The following is a 17098-nucleotide window of genomic DNA, read 5'->3' on the forward strand; positions in this document are numbered from 1 at the left end:
ATTCGATCTTGCGTCGCGTCTCCCCTGAAATACACGAGGGTAAAAAGGATTGTGTGTCGTTATTGTGGTTCTGAAGTACACGCATATTTTTACTGCATCAATTATATTCAAGGCAAATGGTTTCGATGAAATATCATCAGAAATTTATTAAAAAGGAATTCAATATTATTAGCCATGACGCTAGAGATTGTTATGACACGATCCGAGAAATGACAAAAAGAAATGTTGATTACCATGGTAGACCATGAATTTCTAAAGATTATTGTTTGAAGCAATGACGAACAAATGAACGAATATTATGTTAAATTCGAAAGATATGGTTTTAGACTGTCATACCGTCACTAGAAGGCTCGTCCACAGATTGGCCAGAATGTTTGTGCTGATCCATGGGTCCTAAAAAAATTACGTTTCTCTAAAACGAATCATTAAAACACCAACATCGATGTACAATTGCAATAGCTTTTCCACGATAAAAAGGTAAAAAAAAACCCATTTAACAGGAAGCACTTTACATTTTCAGTGGAGAAACTTACTCTCGGGATCATCCCCATCGATGTCGTTAGCGCCCCGCGCGGCCCCATCTGGGGTAGCAGAGTCACTGGCTTCCTCGATTACACCTACCGAGGGCGTGTCTCCCTGCTCCACAAGTCGCTCCAGCTCGTCCCGATTCCTCATGGACGGCATGAGATCGACGATGCTAGGCTGCCTGACGGACACCGATCCAGAGTCGACTTCGTTCTTCTCCTCCGCCTCCTCTTTGCACTGCAGGCAGTCCATGATTCTGGGCATAAAGTCCGACTCCTTCAGGCCCTTTTTCGCCAGCTCCTCGCGCAGGCGGTTTATCTTCGGCTTGGCGTCCTCGGCCATTTGTTGCAGAGCTGCGAAAGTAGAGCGAAGAGTTTAATGAAATCCAATCAATCGGGATTTATTGGACGTATGTGGGCATACCTTGCAAAAGAAATCGGCATGTCTCCTTGGAACAGTTTTTGAGGCTTTTCCGAGGAGCCTGACGCTTCGATCGTCGAATCCTTGTTAGGTGTGCCAATGGAAAAGGAAAAGTCTGGCTGTCCATACCATTTGCTATTGTTCTCATCGTCCCTTCAGCCTCGATTGGGTTTTCTGGCGCATCCTCCTTTGTGCTGCCAACTCTGACGTGGTCATCTACGAACATTGCAACGTATGTACGTCATTTTCTTTTACTAATAAAAATACATTCCATTGCTCTATGGACAAATATACCGTCATGCGTGACATTTTCAAGTACACAAATGTGTTGGGAATGATTTCTTTACAGATATTTATTGTGCTTCTCATGAAAATGCAACTTTTCTATAATTTAGATTTTAGCGTGTCATATTTAAATGATCATTTTTGTGAGTTGGGTTTTGGAAAAAATATGTATGAAATATGGTATAAATCTGCAAGTATTTCTTTGTTGCAATAATTTTTAAATAAATTTTAATGCTGAATATGCGATAAAAAATCACGTATTTACATTAAACGTCTCTAGTGAAAAAAATGTTACATGCCTTGATTGATTGTTATTTCAAATGTACGTCCATAAGATGTAACATTAGTCGGCCGAGTAATTTTAATTTAAGCACGTAGTCAGAATCTATTTTTCCATGCAATGTACTTAAAACTTTTTATCGTAACTGCGATGAAACAAATCAAAAAGCTAAAATACCAAACCCTATTTAACTGAATGAATTTTCTTACAAAATTCCCGTGAAAATTTTTCGGAATCAAAAATCATGATAAAAATGGCGTTTTAATTGTATTTGAATAAGCAGTGGAAATATAAAAATAATTTTTATAGCTATAGAAAAACTCACCTGTTTGGGAAGTCACGCAAACTATCGTCACGGTGAGGCAAGCAGTTAATACAAGTGACAGCAGTATGCTTGCAAATTTAGGTCTCTGTTTAAAAGCATAACTCGAGCAGTACTTCGACTTGCTCAAGTCAGAGGCTGTAAGATGCTTAGTACTGCTACCTTCTACGTCCTGAAGTACAAAAAATACCCGAACAGTTTTTCGTCATTATTCAGCACATGAATAATATATAAATCATAAGTGTTTTGTTTCGCCGATTAAAAAAAAGTAGAAAAAAGCATGAGATGAAAAGACAGTATAAGTACCATAATATCGTCGAAGATGCAGAGGTGCCAGTGGAGATCCTTCAAGTGCCGAGGCAGTGAGGCATTAATCGTCGAGCGACGTCCGATCGTTTCCGGACCAGCGAGCAAACTATGCCGTTCAATGACGGCGAGCACGACGCCCCGCAGGTCGGGCTGGCGAATATTGCGATCGTAAGCAAAATACCATCGGGTGTCGTCATTTTGAGTGCACCAAACATTTTGATTTTGGACGTCGCGCTAATGCCGCGTGATCGTGGAATTGCGTCAGGACATTCCGGCGTTCCACAAATTGCGTAGATGGCCTACTTCGCATCTCGAGCTATGGGACAGAGGGAAATTTTTTTTTTTTTCTTTTTAAGTCGTTCATGCACAATCTGTGCTTTAATATTAAAGCGCGTTTCAAATAATAATAATAATAATAATAATAATAATAATAATAATAATAATAATAATAATAATAATATTTGATGGTTCTCTTTTGTATGGCAGTTTTCGTATAGAAAGGATGTCTAGAATGACTAGAAATTTGATGTGTCATAAACATGTAGATGCCATGGGTGGTCCTTTTATCATTTTCAGGATGTCGTTTAATACTTTATTTTGCTTCAAAGTAACGAAACAATGTGTAAATTTTTAGGGTGTACTAAAAAATATATGTTTGTTACAAGAAAGAGCTCTTACCACTAATGCCGATTTGACGTCTTACAAGTGTTAGTCAAAGCTTCGATTGTTTTTCTTGGGTATTTTCAATGCGTAGCATGCCGATAACCAATTTGTCCAATTTTTTAAAGACAGTGTCCAACTTTGGAGACAAGGCAGCACCCGGATAGTTCAGCGAAAATAAAAGCAGAAGAGCAAGTGTTACAGGAATCTTTCGAATTATAATCCCGTCGTCTTCACGATTTCTTAAAGTTTTGCCAATGCGGTTGAGAGAGAAAAAAATTACTGTGCATCTCGTGTCATTCCGTCGTTTAGGGACTTTTTGCTTTGGTCAACCCCATTAGTCTGTAATAATGAACAGTATTGTCACCAAACCTATAAGTAAAAGATTTTTTTATGTCAAAACTAAGTACATACTACGTAAAACAAAGCATTTCAAAAATACAATAAAAGAATTAGCATACTAATAGTAATATACAAAGCTGAATGTAAAATTATTCATAAGTTTTTATTCGTTTATTGGTTGATAATTTTCTTACAAAAATGGATTAAATTTAAGATTTAGTTTCTGTACAAGTCGCACGATAAGTTAGTTTGGAAGAATATAATGTTCGTTGAATTGATTTTATTTATTTATTTTTTTTTATTTAGAAAAAAGGAAAAAAATATTCTGAGTATGCAAAATTTTTTTACTATCTCATTAGAATCGGATCTAATTTTTTATTATTATTAATGTGAAATAAGAAAAAAATCTACATGTTGAATGGTTTCTTGTCAATCTACCTGATAAAAGTAGAAACTTTTTCCACGCATAGTTGAAACTGCGTTCTAAAACTTATTTCAAACCACATAAAGACACAAAGTAACAAACTATTTCCGAAAGATAAGACAAAAAAGAAATTTTTTAAGAAATATTTAAAGTATTAAATTCGTTTTAACTATTAGAACAGGAAAAATCAGGACAAACAGTTTATTTGACAAAGATAACCAAAGCAATCCTTTGGTATCGAAGATATTTTTCGATAGTTATCCAGTAGAGTGGAAAGTTGAACTTTTTAAAAATTTTGACGAAAGTTTAATAAATATAAACGTCGAGTTTACCAACTTGTTCAATCAACACAGTAGATTTTTAGTCATCGTATCTCTTATCGATGAAAAAAATAAATTATGGTACTTGCTTCTGTCGCACATAAAGTATTCGTCCAATACTCCGGGTAGGAATAAATTTTCCGTGTCTAATACCATAGAATCAGCACTTTTGGTGGACAAATGTGATTATTTGTTGCCAAATTACACTCTCACCATTGTTGTGTAGCTAATTTTCGAGACCGAGTACATTGACTTTACCACGGCTAAGAATCATGAAAAAATTCAGGGTAAGCGTGGTCATTTTATAAATTCTGTGGTTAATCAAATGTAAGAATACAGGATATTCCAAGGTAAATCCTACATAATAATTTTGAAAAAGAACTGTACTCGGAATATTTGAACTACATTAATATACTCTGGTTACATTGGAACATAGAAGAACGTGAAACACCCATGTTCAAAATTTTTTCCTCATAGTATATGACCTTACAAGTAAAATGAGTCCTATCTCGAACGTGTGCCTCAAAAAATTTTTTTTTATTAAACTGGAGGATAACAACAATATATTTTTCTACCTCGGGCGTTTTTGAGAGTCTGGTGCGCCCTCCGTAGGAAAAATAGCATTCGCCACATAAGCGCCATCGCTCCGTGGCTACCTTCCTGCTTCGCAGGTCCCTTGGGCCGCAAAATAGCCCCGGAGACGATGGCACTTATCCAACGAAAACTACTATTTTTTTGTAATTCCTCTATATCTTATCAAACAATTATTGCTTAACGGTTTTAAAAAATTCTCAGAATAAAAAACTTAAACGACAATGTACATGTATATCTATGAGTGTCATTCCTTGAATTATTGACTGACAAAGAAACTTTGCGTCTGTATTTTTGTGCTACAATCTTGAAACTGATAGATAACGATCATGTTTTCCAATTTTTTAGCTATGCTTTGTTTTAAAACCTGTCGTTTTGAAAGTAAAAATGGTAGTTTTCCTACGAGTTTGAAAAGTCTCTGTTTGCGAACCGAGAGGTTTGCGGCCCGAGCCGAAGGCGAGGTCCGTAACGAGGTTCGTAAAGGAGATTTTTCGAACGAGTATCGGAAAACTGCTTTTCCGCCCGAGGAAGTACCAGCCTCCCAAAACCACCCGAGGGCGGAAAAGATCTTTTCTTACCATGGGCTCAAAGTGCAACTGCCGCTTTAAGCCCTTGAAATCACTTTGGGCCCTCCGGACCCAAAGTACTTTTCTGCCCTTGGGCCCAAAGTGATTTACCGGACGCAAAGTGTGCCCACGGGCGCAAAATTGCACTTGGCGCCCTTGGTAAGAAAAACATTATACACGACTCGGGAACCAACATACAACAATCGCCCCCTTTGGGTATTTGTGCCCTAGTGATGTACCATTACTCAAAGAGTAACAATTCGCAAGAATTGGCGTATTACTTTCATTTTAAGAAAGTTATCAATTATGATGATGCTGATTTCACACTTTAATTTATTCAAAAAATTATTTATAATAACAGTCAAGGAAAAGTAATTGTCCTTTGAATAAAAAAAAAATCGAAAACTTTTATACGATCCAAAGTATCAAATATTTTTTTAACTCAAGAGCCCTTCATCCCAATGTATGGATAACTCGAGATGCAATGTGTTAAAAACATTAAATTTAAGTTAATTGATATTATTTTTACTACAAAATGTAGAATATTTATTTGTTGAAGTAATCAGTGCCGATGGCTTACTTTTTCATGAATGCTTTCAAACTCGAGGTATGAATTATTGAGTTATTATATGCACTTGGTTTATATTTTTTTAACCTTGGATAGTTTAAAAGGTGGGGTGATGGGAGTTTTACGGTTCTACTGTTCACGTTTTCAGCTATGGATAAAATTACATGAAATCGAATACTGTCATAGGGCCTGAGGACCCAACTTCTTTGTCTCAACTTCTTACACGTGGTTTGCTGTAAAGAAAGCCTGGCTTTTTTGTTTGTTATCACGAAATTCCATGCCTCAAATTTCGAAGAACAAATACCTCGTGCACACAATTATCACATACTAGTAAATTAATTACTTTTGGTAAAAATATTAGTGAAACAAAGAAATATCGTGCCTCAACACAAGTAACACGATCACGCGTGGCACCTTATCGCACCAGTGCCGTACGGTATAAAATAAGTGATCCACCATTTTTGGATTCAGTTGACAATTTGGAGCGTCAGGTGCAGGGTAAGTACCTTCTTATTTAACGTATCACAAATAAATTCCACGTCATTTGTTACAAAAGTAAATGCAACGCTTGGCAGCTCTTTTCAACTCTATACTTTCGAGTTTTATTGATTATTTTATTTTCGTTTAACTATGAATTACTTGAAATCGGTATAAGATTGAGAATCTAAGTACCGATTTGTCAGAGATAGAAAATTTGCTTTGAATACGAGAATGAGGTGGATTTAACGGAAACGGTTTCTTTTTTTTTTTAGCATACATTATTGGCAGTAACGTTACATTGCTCGATTGAATACAACTTATTCAGCGCAGTAAGTATAATTTTTTGACATTTACATGATAGCGCACTAGTTTTTCATACTAAGCTTTAATTTTGCTCCCAAATTGGTTTTCTAGTAAAGGTAGGCACATTGAAATTGAGCCGTTCACCGAAAAATGTTTTTGGCAACAATTTTCCCGGCCGTGGTTTTTTTGTGCACTGCCGCACAGGCAACAAGAGCACACAATTTTACGGAAGAGTATGCCAAGTACCGTGGAAATTCCGACGATTATGTAACGTACTATGTGTCCTCTAACATCACTAACGGCTTAAAGTACGTTACGTGCACAGTTTTAAGTCACGATGAATTTGGTATGATGTTTCAACCGGTATGCGAAATTGTAGTAAAAATGATGAACGACTCCGAAAATCGATGCACTGCATTCTTCAGTACATTTTCGAGTTATGCTCTTCCAACTTTAACCGAGTTGGCAGAAGACACAACTGCGTTCCGATGGGACTACTCAACCTTCGGCGGATCCTCGAAAATCCTTATCTCTTTTACCGACATGTTCAGTTGCCATTACAACGATGTAGAATTTCAGATAAGTGAATCATCATTACTAAAGAGGCCCTCTGTTTTCCATCTACTCGCTTACCACAACGTCACCTACGTTTTGACGGATGACTCAGAGAAATGTAAAGGGTCCAGTTCATGCGCCATCAAATACAACCACAAGGGTATATTGTCACTTTTAAAATTTTCGAGCATCACGCCCAACAGCAGCTTATAGTCCAAAAAACATTGTATGTTTATTTGTTACAGGCGAGCAAATTGGTGAAAAAATCTACGTTGCACTAAATCATCATTACAAAGACGCAATAGTCGCCGATCGGATGAACCCGAGCAGTGGCGTATTTTTAATTTACTTCACATCTAGTCACGACGAAGTAGGTAGAGCACTTAAAATCAAGCACATTTCCTTCGGATTGTATTCAGACAATGTGATGTTCAGTACCCCATATTTGCTGAACGAAAAAATGTACGATTATTTCACGAAGTGTTCAAGCGAACACGGGTACTTTTCGTTTTGCTTGCTGAACGACTTGAGCACTTTGAAGATCCGTTGCGTACAATTTCAACAAAGGAACCGGATAATGGACGTCGCAGTCGATCTTGAAGGGGCTAACAAGATGCTCGAGGTGTTTAGTCGGCCCCACGGTGGCATCGTCATTTTACACTTGGACTGCCCCGAGTTGCATCTCTACGATTGTAAAAAATCTCACGTGAAGGTCAAGGCAATCGACGCCCAAGGCAACGTTACCACAAGCGCCGAGCTGATGGTGCTCGATTTACAACATTTGAAAACCGGGAACGTAATAGTCAACCACGTGGAGACAGAGACTCAGCATTGCTTCTACTTTGCCTACGCAAGTAAGGACAAAGTGGCCAATTCGACGGACGCGGAGCTTAACGAGACGCGCAAGTACGATGGAAAAATGGTGTATTTGAAGAGATGCATCGACAAGGAGGAAAACAAACCACCCACGAGTCGTTACTGTAATCGGAATTATAGGAATCTTACATCTAGATGCATCAACTCTTGCATACACGAGCATATAAATCCGTGCATCAACTCAGTTGACATCCAATAGTCATCTGAGTTACAAGATGGGTTGTGAAGTAAAGATGCTTACTGATTTTAGTTTTTATTTACTATATTTTTTATAAATCTACTTCTGATTATCAAGTATTCGTTAATTTGGGTTTCGTTTTTTTTCGTAAAAATTTATGCGAAAAATGAAATAATTATAAGTATATATTCGTGATGGTTTGTGTACTCAGATTTTACAATAAATGTATTGATGTTATAAAGTATACACTTTGTTTCTAAATGTTTACTCGATTTATTTTGTTTCCATACCCTTAAATTTTCTGTTTCCGTCGTCCTAAAAATAAATATTTGAAAAAAAATTGTCTTCCACAACATCGTCCATGCTTCAAGGACTATATGTTATCCCATACCAAGTACTGAAAAATTACATTGACTCGATGTCTGATCAAGAATATGATTGTATGGTAATAAATATTTTTATAATTATTAAGATCAATAACAATAAAATTTTTAAAGATTGTAAAAATAATCACTTCGTCTAATTATATATCTTTGAAACTAACCATTTGGTTGTATCACATGAAAATTCGCGTAGTAAGCCATGTCGTTTCATGTGGTTAACCGCGAGGTTTTGTTTCAATATCTTTTTTTTTTTAAGCAAATGAACATTTTTAAAAACAACGCCGTTTTATGAAACAACAAAAAACCAACAGTCAACCACATGAAACGTAGTTTTTTACATGTTTTCACGTGCGGTGAAATTCTATGGTTTTAAATAGTGTAACCTAATTCATTAGAGGCTGAAATAAATTCCTGTTCATCGAACTCTCGGAGTTTCATTTGTCTACCTGATTTAAAAAAAATCATGCCTTACTTTTGCTAAGTAGTCTCTTCATATTTACATAAATCTTTTGTTACTCATTTCAATAACAATTTTGGAATTTTTTTTTTCTATTACAACGTTCAAATCGTTAACCATTTTTTCATGTCTGATAATAAACTTTGGTGTCCGTGCATAAACTGATTTAATTTGTTCGTTTCATGATTTCCACGTCATTTCTAAGAAAAAACAAAAGACAACTTGTTTGTTAAGCTTAATAATTTTTAAATATAGTTCGATCCACATTACCGTTGATAGACCATATGTTGAATTCAAATTGTTGGTAACTTAAATAGTAAAAATAAAAATTCATAATTAATTCACATGTTTTAGAAATACTTGGAAGTTGGAACGATAAACCTCCTAACAATGTCAATACTCATTGAGCAAACGGTCGTAAGCCAATTTGCTTACAGTACTTCCAGTTAATTTATCTAATTTTGTATAACGATAAGCCAGCTTTGTCTACTGGATATCGTATACTTGTGTTAATCCATTTCTTTGTTCTCTTATCCTTTACCATTAGTTAGGCATTTCGTGACAAGTGACAGTAGGTAGTTTAGAATAAATTTTAAAACAAAATTGAAATGATGCATCAAAAAATATACTAGATATTAAGTAGATGGCTAAAAAAAGTGTTTATTACAAAAAAGTACTTAGTTACAGTAATTATTGTTATTTTTAGATGTTTGTGCAAAATTAATGCTATGTTCTTATTAACGCACATAGTGCACTTTCTATTACATGATGTATTTGTTTCTACGCTATATATTACACATTACGCTCTTTTTTTCACCAATATTCGGTAGCAAATTTGAAAGAGCTTTATTATTCTTACGAAGAACAGACTTTCTATAAAAAAAGTGATCACTGAGAACTTGCAAGGAAGTAAATAATTTGGCTCTTTGGCGAATAGTTGTCCAATCTGTAGTACTTGATGTTTAATTTTTTTAAATCTCACATTTACCAATATTTTACTGGTTTTTAATAGTTTTTACTTTACTTTGAGTAATTATCAGAGCATCTGCTTCCAAATTATTACTTTTTAGAGCTCTTGAAAACAATAAAAAAATTTTTTTTAACTCTTTAGATAATGCAAGGACAACAAAATGAGGAGGCATTTGAAATAAGAATTACAGTATTATTTTGATACGTTTATTGAAAAATCAAAGTACATGAACCATACATTTATAATTTTTAAATTTCTCTTTTATTTATTCGTACTCGTAAGTCTCGTTAGTATCAGCCATTTTTTTTTTTTTTTGCATATACGGGAGATAATATTCATGTGGTTCGATTAGGATTAACCACTCGCGGTGAGGTCAGGCGAAGGCACATCAGATTTGCTGTCCACCTTGTCCCAGCACCTCTTCAAGTACACAACTTTCAAGTCATAGAAGGGCGTTTCATCTACATCATCATCATAATAGTCTCCAGTGACATGTTTTACATAGGCAATGTAAAGGCAGTGCTCGGTATCCGTCTCCGAGTAATTTACCCTAAAGCGTGGAAACCGTTTGTCCACAAGTTGAAAATCAATTAATGCCAAGGCAGCACTTTTGATGATATTCCCATGTGCATCCACCACTTTGACCTTGACATTACAGTATTCACAATACTGGATCCAGTTGCGGTATATTCTATTTATGCAATGAAAGTATGAAATCACGATGCCACCGTGACGCATGTTGAATACGCCAAACAAATCGTCCGCATCCGATCGGATTCGCATTTTTATTATATTGACGTTATTCTTGAATTGTTCACAGTGGAATTGATTAAATCCCGGACGGCAGACTGAAAAATACCCAAACGTGGTGGAAGACGCAGGGTTAAAATTCTTTGTTTCGATCTTAATCGCAGATTTGTAAGAGAACTGGTCTTTTTGGGAGGCGTTGTAGTGAATTTGGTTGATGTATAGATACTCGTAAAAAGCCATCTTGGAAATCAAAAATACATCATTATCAGGCTCAAATCGACCAACGAACTTTGATTTCTCGTAATGATCCATACTCACGATGACCGGGTTGCCAACTTGCTTCCCTGGAAAAAACGAAAGAATCATTTAAGCAATTTACGCAGCGGTGTATGCTACGATATCCCATGAAATTTTATAAATTCGTACTTACCATTAGCGTCGAATCGTAGTATGCACGATTTACCCGACTTGTATTCGGAACTAGTACTATTGCAGTACTTTATACTATCTAGGAAGACGAAGATGTGATCGTGGTAAGGAATGACGTGAAAATTTGAGACTCTTGATGAAGATTCTTCCATCTGAAAGGTGTAATTGATGGACTTGCAACTGTGCATATCGACGACATTGATCCCCTTCATCGAGTGGTTGGGGTCTACATCATAGGACCACCTGATCATGGCCTTGTTTCCCTCCAATTTGCTATCGAGATAAATATAATCGTAATAAAATCCATGAGGTTGAACGAACTTTAAGTTGCAATGCTTTTCGGTGTCGTTCATCATTTTTAGATTTAACCGACAATCGACCGTGTCAAACGTTTTGGTGCAGATCATGTATATAAGGTTATCGGTAATTCCATCGGCTACTCCATAGATTATCGGTTTAGAACGGAGTATGGGATTTTCGAAATACTCTTTCGAGTAATTCTGTGCCCGGACCGCCTGCGTGACAGAGCACAGCAGCAGGCCTACCATCACTAGGATTCTTGCAGAAGATGACATGTTTCGTTGGACGGCTCAACTTGCTGTTCCGACAATGATGAACAAAGTTATAAAATTGTTTTAAAAAGTAACAAACTAGCACGATCTTGTGAATGTAAAAAAAAAAAAAATCAATTGTTGCACCGATTTATTTGTACATTCAAGAGAATTCATGCTCTGTCAATCAGTTGTAGGAAAATGGAAGAGAAGAACAAAGTTTTTGTTAGCTTTGATTATCTGTCTTCCTTTTTTTCAAAGAAAATTCACAAGTCTGCGCTTGTGAAATCAACAACTGTATTCTTTACTTTTTTTGTTCGGGTTAGTTTATAAATGTGATAACTTTAGAAATGTAAAAAATAGTACAAAAGAAAAAATTCTAACCAAGTGTCTAGTGAATCGGTTTTTAAAAATATGTAATGCCTTAAAATAGCACTTACCTTCAAGATACCTGTTGATTGACAATAGTCGACTACTTCCAAAAACGATCGGCCATCTCTTATATTGTAAGGCATGGATGCGATAAGATACCACGTGATAGGTGTCCACATACGATATTTCCCTCACTAAAATCTCCCCCACTAGTCTGTAATAATGAACAGTATTGTCTCCCTCCTAAGTAAAAGATTTCTTTTTATGTCAAAACTAAGTACATACAACGTAAAACAAAGCATTTCAAAAATACAATAAAAGAATTAGCATACTAATAGTAACGACCACTCCATTTCCTGAAAAAACTGTTGAAACGTATTCTAGATATTAAACACCCCTTGAAAAATTTCTTTGTTTTCTTATCTTTCACAAATAGTTAGTTCCTTTGTGTCTTTGACGTATACTTGACCTTAATGATAATTCCTTTGTTCTCTTATATTTCAAAAATAGTTTGTTCTTTTGTGTCTTTGTGTGATTTAAAATAAGTTTTAGAATGCACTTTAAACTGTGTTGGAAAAATTTTCTACTTTCATCAGGTAGATTGACAAGAAACCATTCAACATGTAGATTTTTTTCTTATTTCACATTAATAATAATAAAAAATTAGATCCGATTCTAATGAGATAGTAAAGAAATTTTGCATACTCAGAATATTTTTTTCCTTTTTTCTAAATAAAAAAAAAAAAAATAAATAAAATCAATTCAACGAACATTATATTCTTCCAAACTAACTTATCGTACGACTTTTACAGAAACTAAATCTTAAATTTAATCCATTTTTGTTAGAAAATTATCAACCAACAAACGAATAAAACTTATGAATAATTTTACATTCAGCTTTGTATATTACTATTAGTATGCTAATTCTTTTATTGTATTTTTGAAATGCTTTGTTTTACGTTGTATGTACTTAGTTTTGACATAAAAAGAAATCTTTTACTTAGGAGGGAGACAATACTGTTCATTATTACAGACTAGTGGGGGAGATTTTAGTGAGGGAAATATCGTATGTGGACACCTATCACGTGGTATCTTATCGCATCCATGCCTTACAATATAAGAGATGGCCGATCGTTTTTGGAAGCAGTCGACTATTGTCAATCAACAGGTATCTTGAAGGTAAGTGCTATTTTAAGGCATTACATATTTTTAAAAACCGATTCACTAGACACTTGGTTAGAATTTTTTCTTTTGTACTATTTTTTACATTTCTAAAGTTATCACATTTATAAACTAACCCGAACAAAAAAAGTAAAGAATACAGTTGTTGATTTCACAAGCGCAGACTTGTGAAAGAAAAAAAAAGTAAAACTGATAAAAAATCGATTCATAAATAACAATAGCGTAATTTTAGCTGACTGTGCTGATGGACGTTCGCTTTTTTTTCTGATTTTGATTATCCCAAAACTAAAATCCATACCTTCCAAATTAAAATTTTTCATTTAACTCGTTCTGCTAAGCACAAGTTGATTTTTTATTTTAATATTCATAAGTTTAACTAGAGTGTGTAAAAAAATTTGATTTTGGTTTAAAGAATAAAGAAAATCAACGTATCAAATTTTTTCACTTACTTAAAAAAAATTGCGTATCAAGTTCAAGTGCCATATAATAAAGTGTAATGGTTCAAAAACTTGGAAAAAATATTGAAAGTTGTCAAAAGAAATTGAAAATTTCAAACCTCATGCTATTTAAAAAGGAAACCATCTTGCGTTTGGTGGCACGCACTAACTTGAAAATTTTAGGACTTTCATAATATGGATTTTAATTTTGGCATATGATAAAGTGGTTTCAAATAATACATGATCGAAAAATAATGCATATACCCTACTGTACGACTAAATTCGGTGCAATAAGGGAGATTTTTTTTTTTTACAGTAACGAAATCGTATGCAGTAACTTTCTTACTTTTATCGCCAAATTTATTGTTCCAGACCAAACTGTCTCCCCCCACGAAAAATGTCATATTTTACAAGACTCCTAGGAATCGTGGGCTTACTTTGCACCACCACCTTGGTGGTCGAGGCCCAGAATTTCTCGAAAGAGTACGCCGAGGATTTTGTACCTCTTTCTCGTTGTGTAAAACGTGTAATAGCCCCCAGAATTGCCGACAACCTCATGTACATGATTTGCAACTGTACGACTCCCATAACCAACTGCAAAATAACTCTGAAGATGCAGAACGACACTGAAAAACATTGCAACATGGATATCGCACACATCCATTCTTCGTGGGACGAAAGTTTTGAAATGAAAAGCATGCTAGGGGGGAATAAGGCTTTGCTTAGGTGGAGTAGGACTGTATACCAGATCAAATGGATGATATGGATTGTGCTGGTTGACATGGACAGTTGCAAGCCCGTCTATTTGAAGTTTCCTAACGATCATTACATACGCGAAGAATACCCAGATCAAAGGTTGGGCAAATTCGACTTCATCGTCAATTACGACAACTTCCAAGTCTTGCTTGATGGCGAAGAAAAGTGCGACCAGGCGGACAAAGCGTGTATCCTTCACTTCAACCATAAGGGTATACTGATGTATTAAATCTTCGGGTATCACACCCAATAACTATAATCGAAAATAGTCCGGATTCTCATGATGTTTTTTTTTTTTTTAATTATTCCCAGGTGAGCCAGTTGGTAGACCAGTCGCCATATCCCCCAGGCCATTCGTGAAGGCAATCTCTGCGGATTTGCTTGAGCCGAAAAATGGAATGTTTTTTTTTACACATAAAAATGATTTAATCATCGGCCACATAAACTACAATGGTTCTGAGACCACCCTGGCCAGGAAGAATCTTTATAAGGACAACTTTTCTACAAAGCTCTCGAGCAACAACTATGGGTACTTTTCACTCTGTTTTCTGGAAAATCAAGTGTTCTGCATGCAATTCAAGAATAAGCTCAAGATCATGGATACCGAGGTAGCAATAGAAAAGGGACAAAGTTTGCTCAACGTATTCAATCGGCGTCATGGTGGTATCCTCATTGTATACCGTAAATGGACAAACTCCGGATATTTCGCCTCTTTAGAGAATGAAAAATCGGAAAAATCTATTATCAAGGCCAAGGAGATTGATGCAGACGGTCAAGTTGTTAAAAGTGCTGAGCTGATAACATTCGAATCGCAAAACACACCAAACCATTTAAATGAATTAATAATCGATTACCTGGAAACTGACACCGCGCACTGCTTTTACTTCGCGTACATGAAACATAGAGAAGATGAAAAAGGAGACTATACACCAATCATAAGACGTTTAGAAACATACGGAATAATTTTTGACCACTCGAAAGTTGTGTACTTGAAGAGGTGCTGGGACAAGGTGGAAAGCAAATCTGATGTGCCTTCACCTGACCTCACCGCGAGTGGTTAATCCTAATCGAACCACATGAATATTATCTCCCGTATATGCAAAAAAAAAAATGGCTGATACTAACGAGTCTTACAAATACGAATAAATAAAAGAGAAATTTAAAAATTATAAATGTATGGTTCATGTACTTTGATTTTTCAATAAACGTATCAAAATAATACTGTAATTCTTATTTCAAATGCCTCCTCATTTTGTTTTCCTTGCATTATCTAAGCAGTTAAAAAAAAATATTTTTTTTTCAAGAGCTGCATTTTATAATCTACAATGAATTGTCTTACCAATATTCCATGAAAAATGTATTTTAATTAATCATACACGTTTTGATAACTTTCAAGGTAGAAAAATAAAGTTAATTTTACTGAGTTTGAGTATTTATTTTATAGAACTCAATGTTTGATCACAAAGGTAATAGTTTGGAAGCAGATGCTCTGATGAACAATCGTTCAAAGCAAAAGTTATTATTATTAAAAACCAATATAACATTGGTAAATGTGAGATTGAGAAGAGTTAAAAAATAAGTCCTTATGAATTGACACATATTTGACAGGAAGTTATTTCTCAGTCAATAATTTTTTGCCGTGAATTCTCAACTTCGTCACCTCGAACGAAATTCAAAAATAACGCCTTGCCGTCTTGCATCAAAACAATTTACATGTACTAAAAAAGTGCGTACATATTAGGTTTAATAAAAACTTTTAACGAGTAAATTTTTAACAATTAGCAGCCTTTTTTTTTATAATATCCTGTAAAAAATATTTTACTTTAATATTTGAAATTATTTAATCAAATATCATTAGTACTAACAAATTCTATGACATTAAAATATTAATGTACTATGTAAAAAAATCCTGGAATCCACGCCACAACTGACTCAATTCTTAAAAAAGTCTACGACACTTTTAATTTTTTCCTTCCAAATTATTCCTCTTGTATCAACCAAACATAACGAATGATACATATTTAAAAAGCTTCAAGAGAATTATGGTTTGTCATGGTGAAGTTTAAGTTTAGAATAATCAGTTAACCGTACAAACGTAAGAGTTTCAAATAGTTTCAGAAATTCCAATCAAATCGCCTATTGAGATCCACACTTGATTAATTACAGAACTATTGAAGGTACATCGTGTACTTGTAAGTTTTTTAAATACCCTTAAATTTTTAACACGATATCCGTGGTGGGAGATCGAATAATCTTGTTCTCGCCCGCATGAGCAATTTTGAAATCTTGCTTTTCACGAAAACAAAGAGAGGATGGATGATAAAAGCCTAAGGGTCTCCATTCGAGCTTCCGCTGGCCCGCATCCTACGCCTTAAATTCACCACATTGTGCGTACGTATACACATACCAGCTCTTTCATATCATATATACCGTGCTCGCGTGTATATGGGCGACAATTTCTTCCCCTTTCATCGCTATTCGATCTCTATACTTTTATAGGTTGCCATACACGGTATCAGTTATAGTTCTAGCGAGCTCGATTTTCCGCACTCTCTTTCTTATAAGTAAATAAATCTTCAAATTCTTTAAATTTTTATTGGCTTTTTTTGCAATTACTCGTAAGGTCTTGTGATTTTTTAATTAAATTTTTTACTTCATCTAAATGTTTGTTAATAGTTTCAATCGTGGATTCACTTTTGGTTTGCTTTCACCTTTTTAGAGAGGTGGTATATAACAGATAACGCCGCCGATCCTTTTATTATCGCAGACTAGAATTTTCTCTGACGTAGTTAAGTAAGTTGCAAGTT

The 17098-nt window shown here is 35.1% G+C and overlaps 3 protein-coding genes across 3 annotated transcripts; 2 read left to right on the forward strand and 1 right to left on the reverse strand.

The window, feature by feature from the left end:
* The first annotated feature begins 6047 nt into the window (after nucleotides 1-6047).
* On the forward strand, nucleotides 6048-8248 carry LOC149374193 (uncharacterized). Its single transcript, XM_089594565.1, has 4 exons — nucleotides 6048-6110; nucleotides 6365-6421; nucleotides 6507-7110; nucleotides 7196-8248. The coding sequence occupies exons 3-4, from the start codon at nucleotides 6546-6548 to the stop codon at nucleotides 8023-8025; spliced, it is 1395 nt and encodes a 464-aa protein (XP_089450691.1). The 5' UTR covers nucleotides 6048-6110; nucleotides 6365-6421; nucleotides 6507-6545; the 3' UTR covers nucleotides 8026-8248.
* A 1758-nt stretch (nucleotides 8249-10006) lies between these two features.
* Nucleotides 10007-11597, reverse strand: LOC149374194 (uncharacterized). The gene is made up of 2 exons (XM_089594570.1): nucleotides 10995-11597; nucleotides 10007-10908 (listed from the first exon to the last, which is right to left on the reverse strand). The coding sequence occupies exons 1-2, from the start codon at nucleotides 11566-11568 to the stop codon at nucleotides 10169-10171; spliced, it is 1314 nt and encodes a 437-aa protein (XP_089450696.1). The 5' UTR covers nucleotides 11569-11597; the 3' UTR covers nucleotides 10007-10168.
* Nucleotides 11598-12935: 1338 nt separating this feature from the next.
* LOC149374195 (uncharacterized) lies at nucleotides 12936-15510 on the forward strand. The gene is made up of 3 exons (XM_089594569.1): nucleotides 12936-13095; nucleotides 13908-14503; nucleotides 14604-15510. Exons 2-3 carry the CDS (start codon nucleotides 13933-13935, stop codon nucleotides 15350-15352), a joined length of 1320 nt encoding a protein of 439 aa, XP_089450695.1. The 5' UTR covers nucleotides 12936-13095; nucleotides 13908-13932; the 3' UTR covers nucleotides 15353-15510.
* The last annotated feature ends 1588 nt before the right edge of the window (nucleotides 15511-17098 follow it).

The sequence above is a fragment of the Copidosoma floridanum genome, unplaced genomic scaffold, assembly GCF_036245765.1.
Source record: "Copidosoma floridanum isolate Cflo_tuat_1 unplaced genomic scaffold, Cflo_Japanese_pri ptg000021l, whole genome shotgun sequence".
Lineage (NCBI taxonomy): Eukaryota > Metazoa > Arthropoda > Insecta > Hymenoptera > Encyrtidae > Copidosoma > Copidosoma floridanum.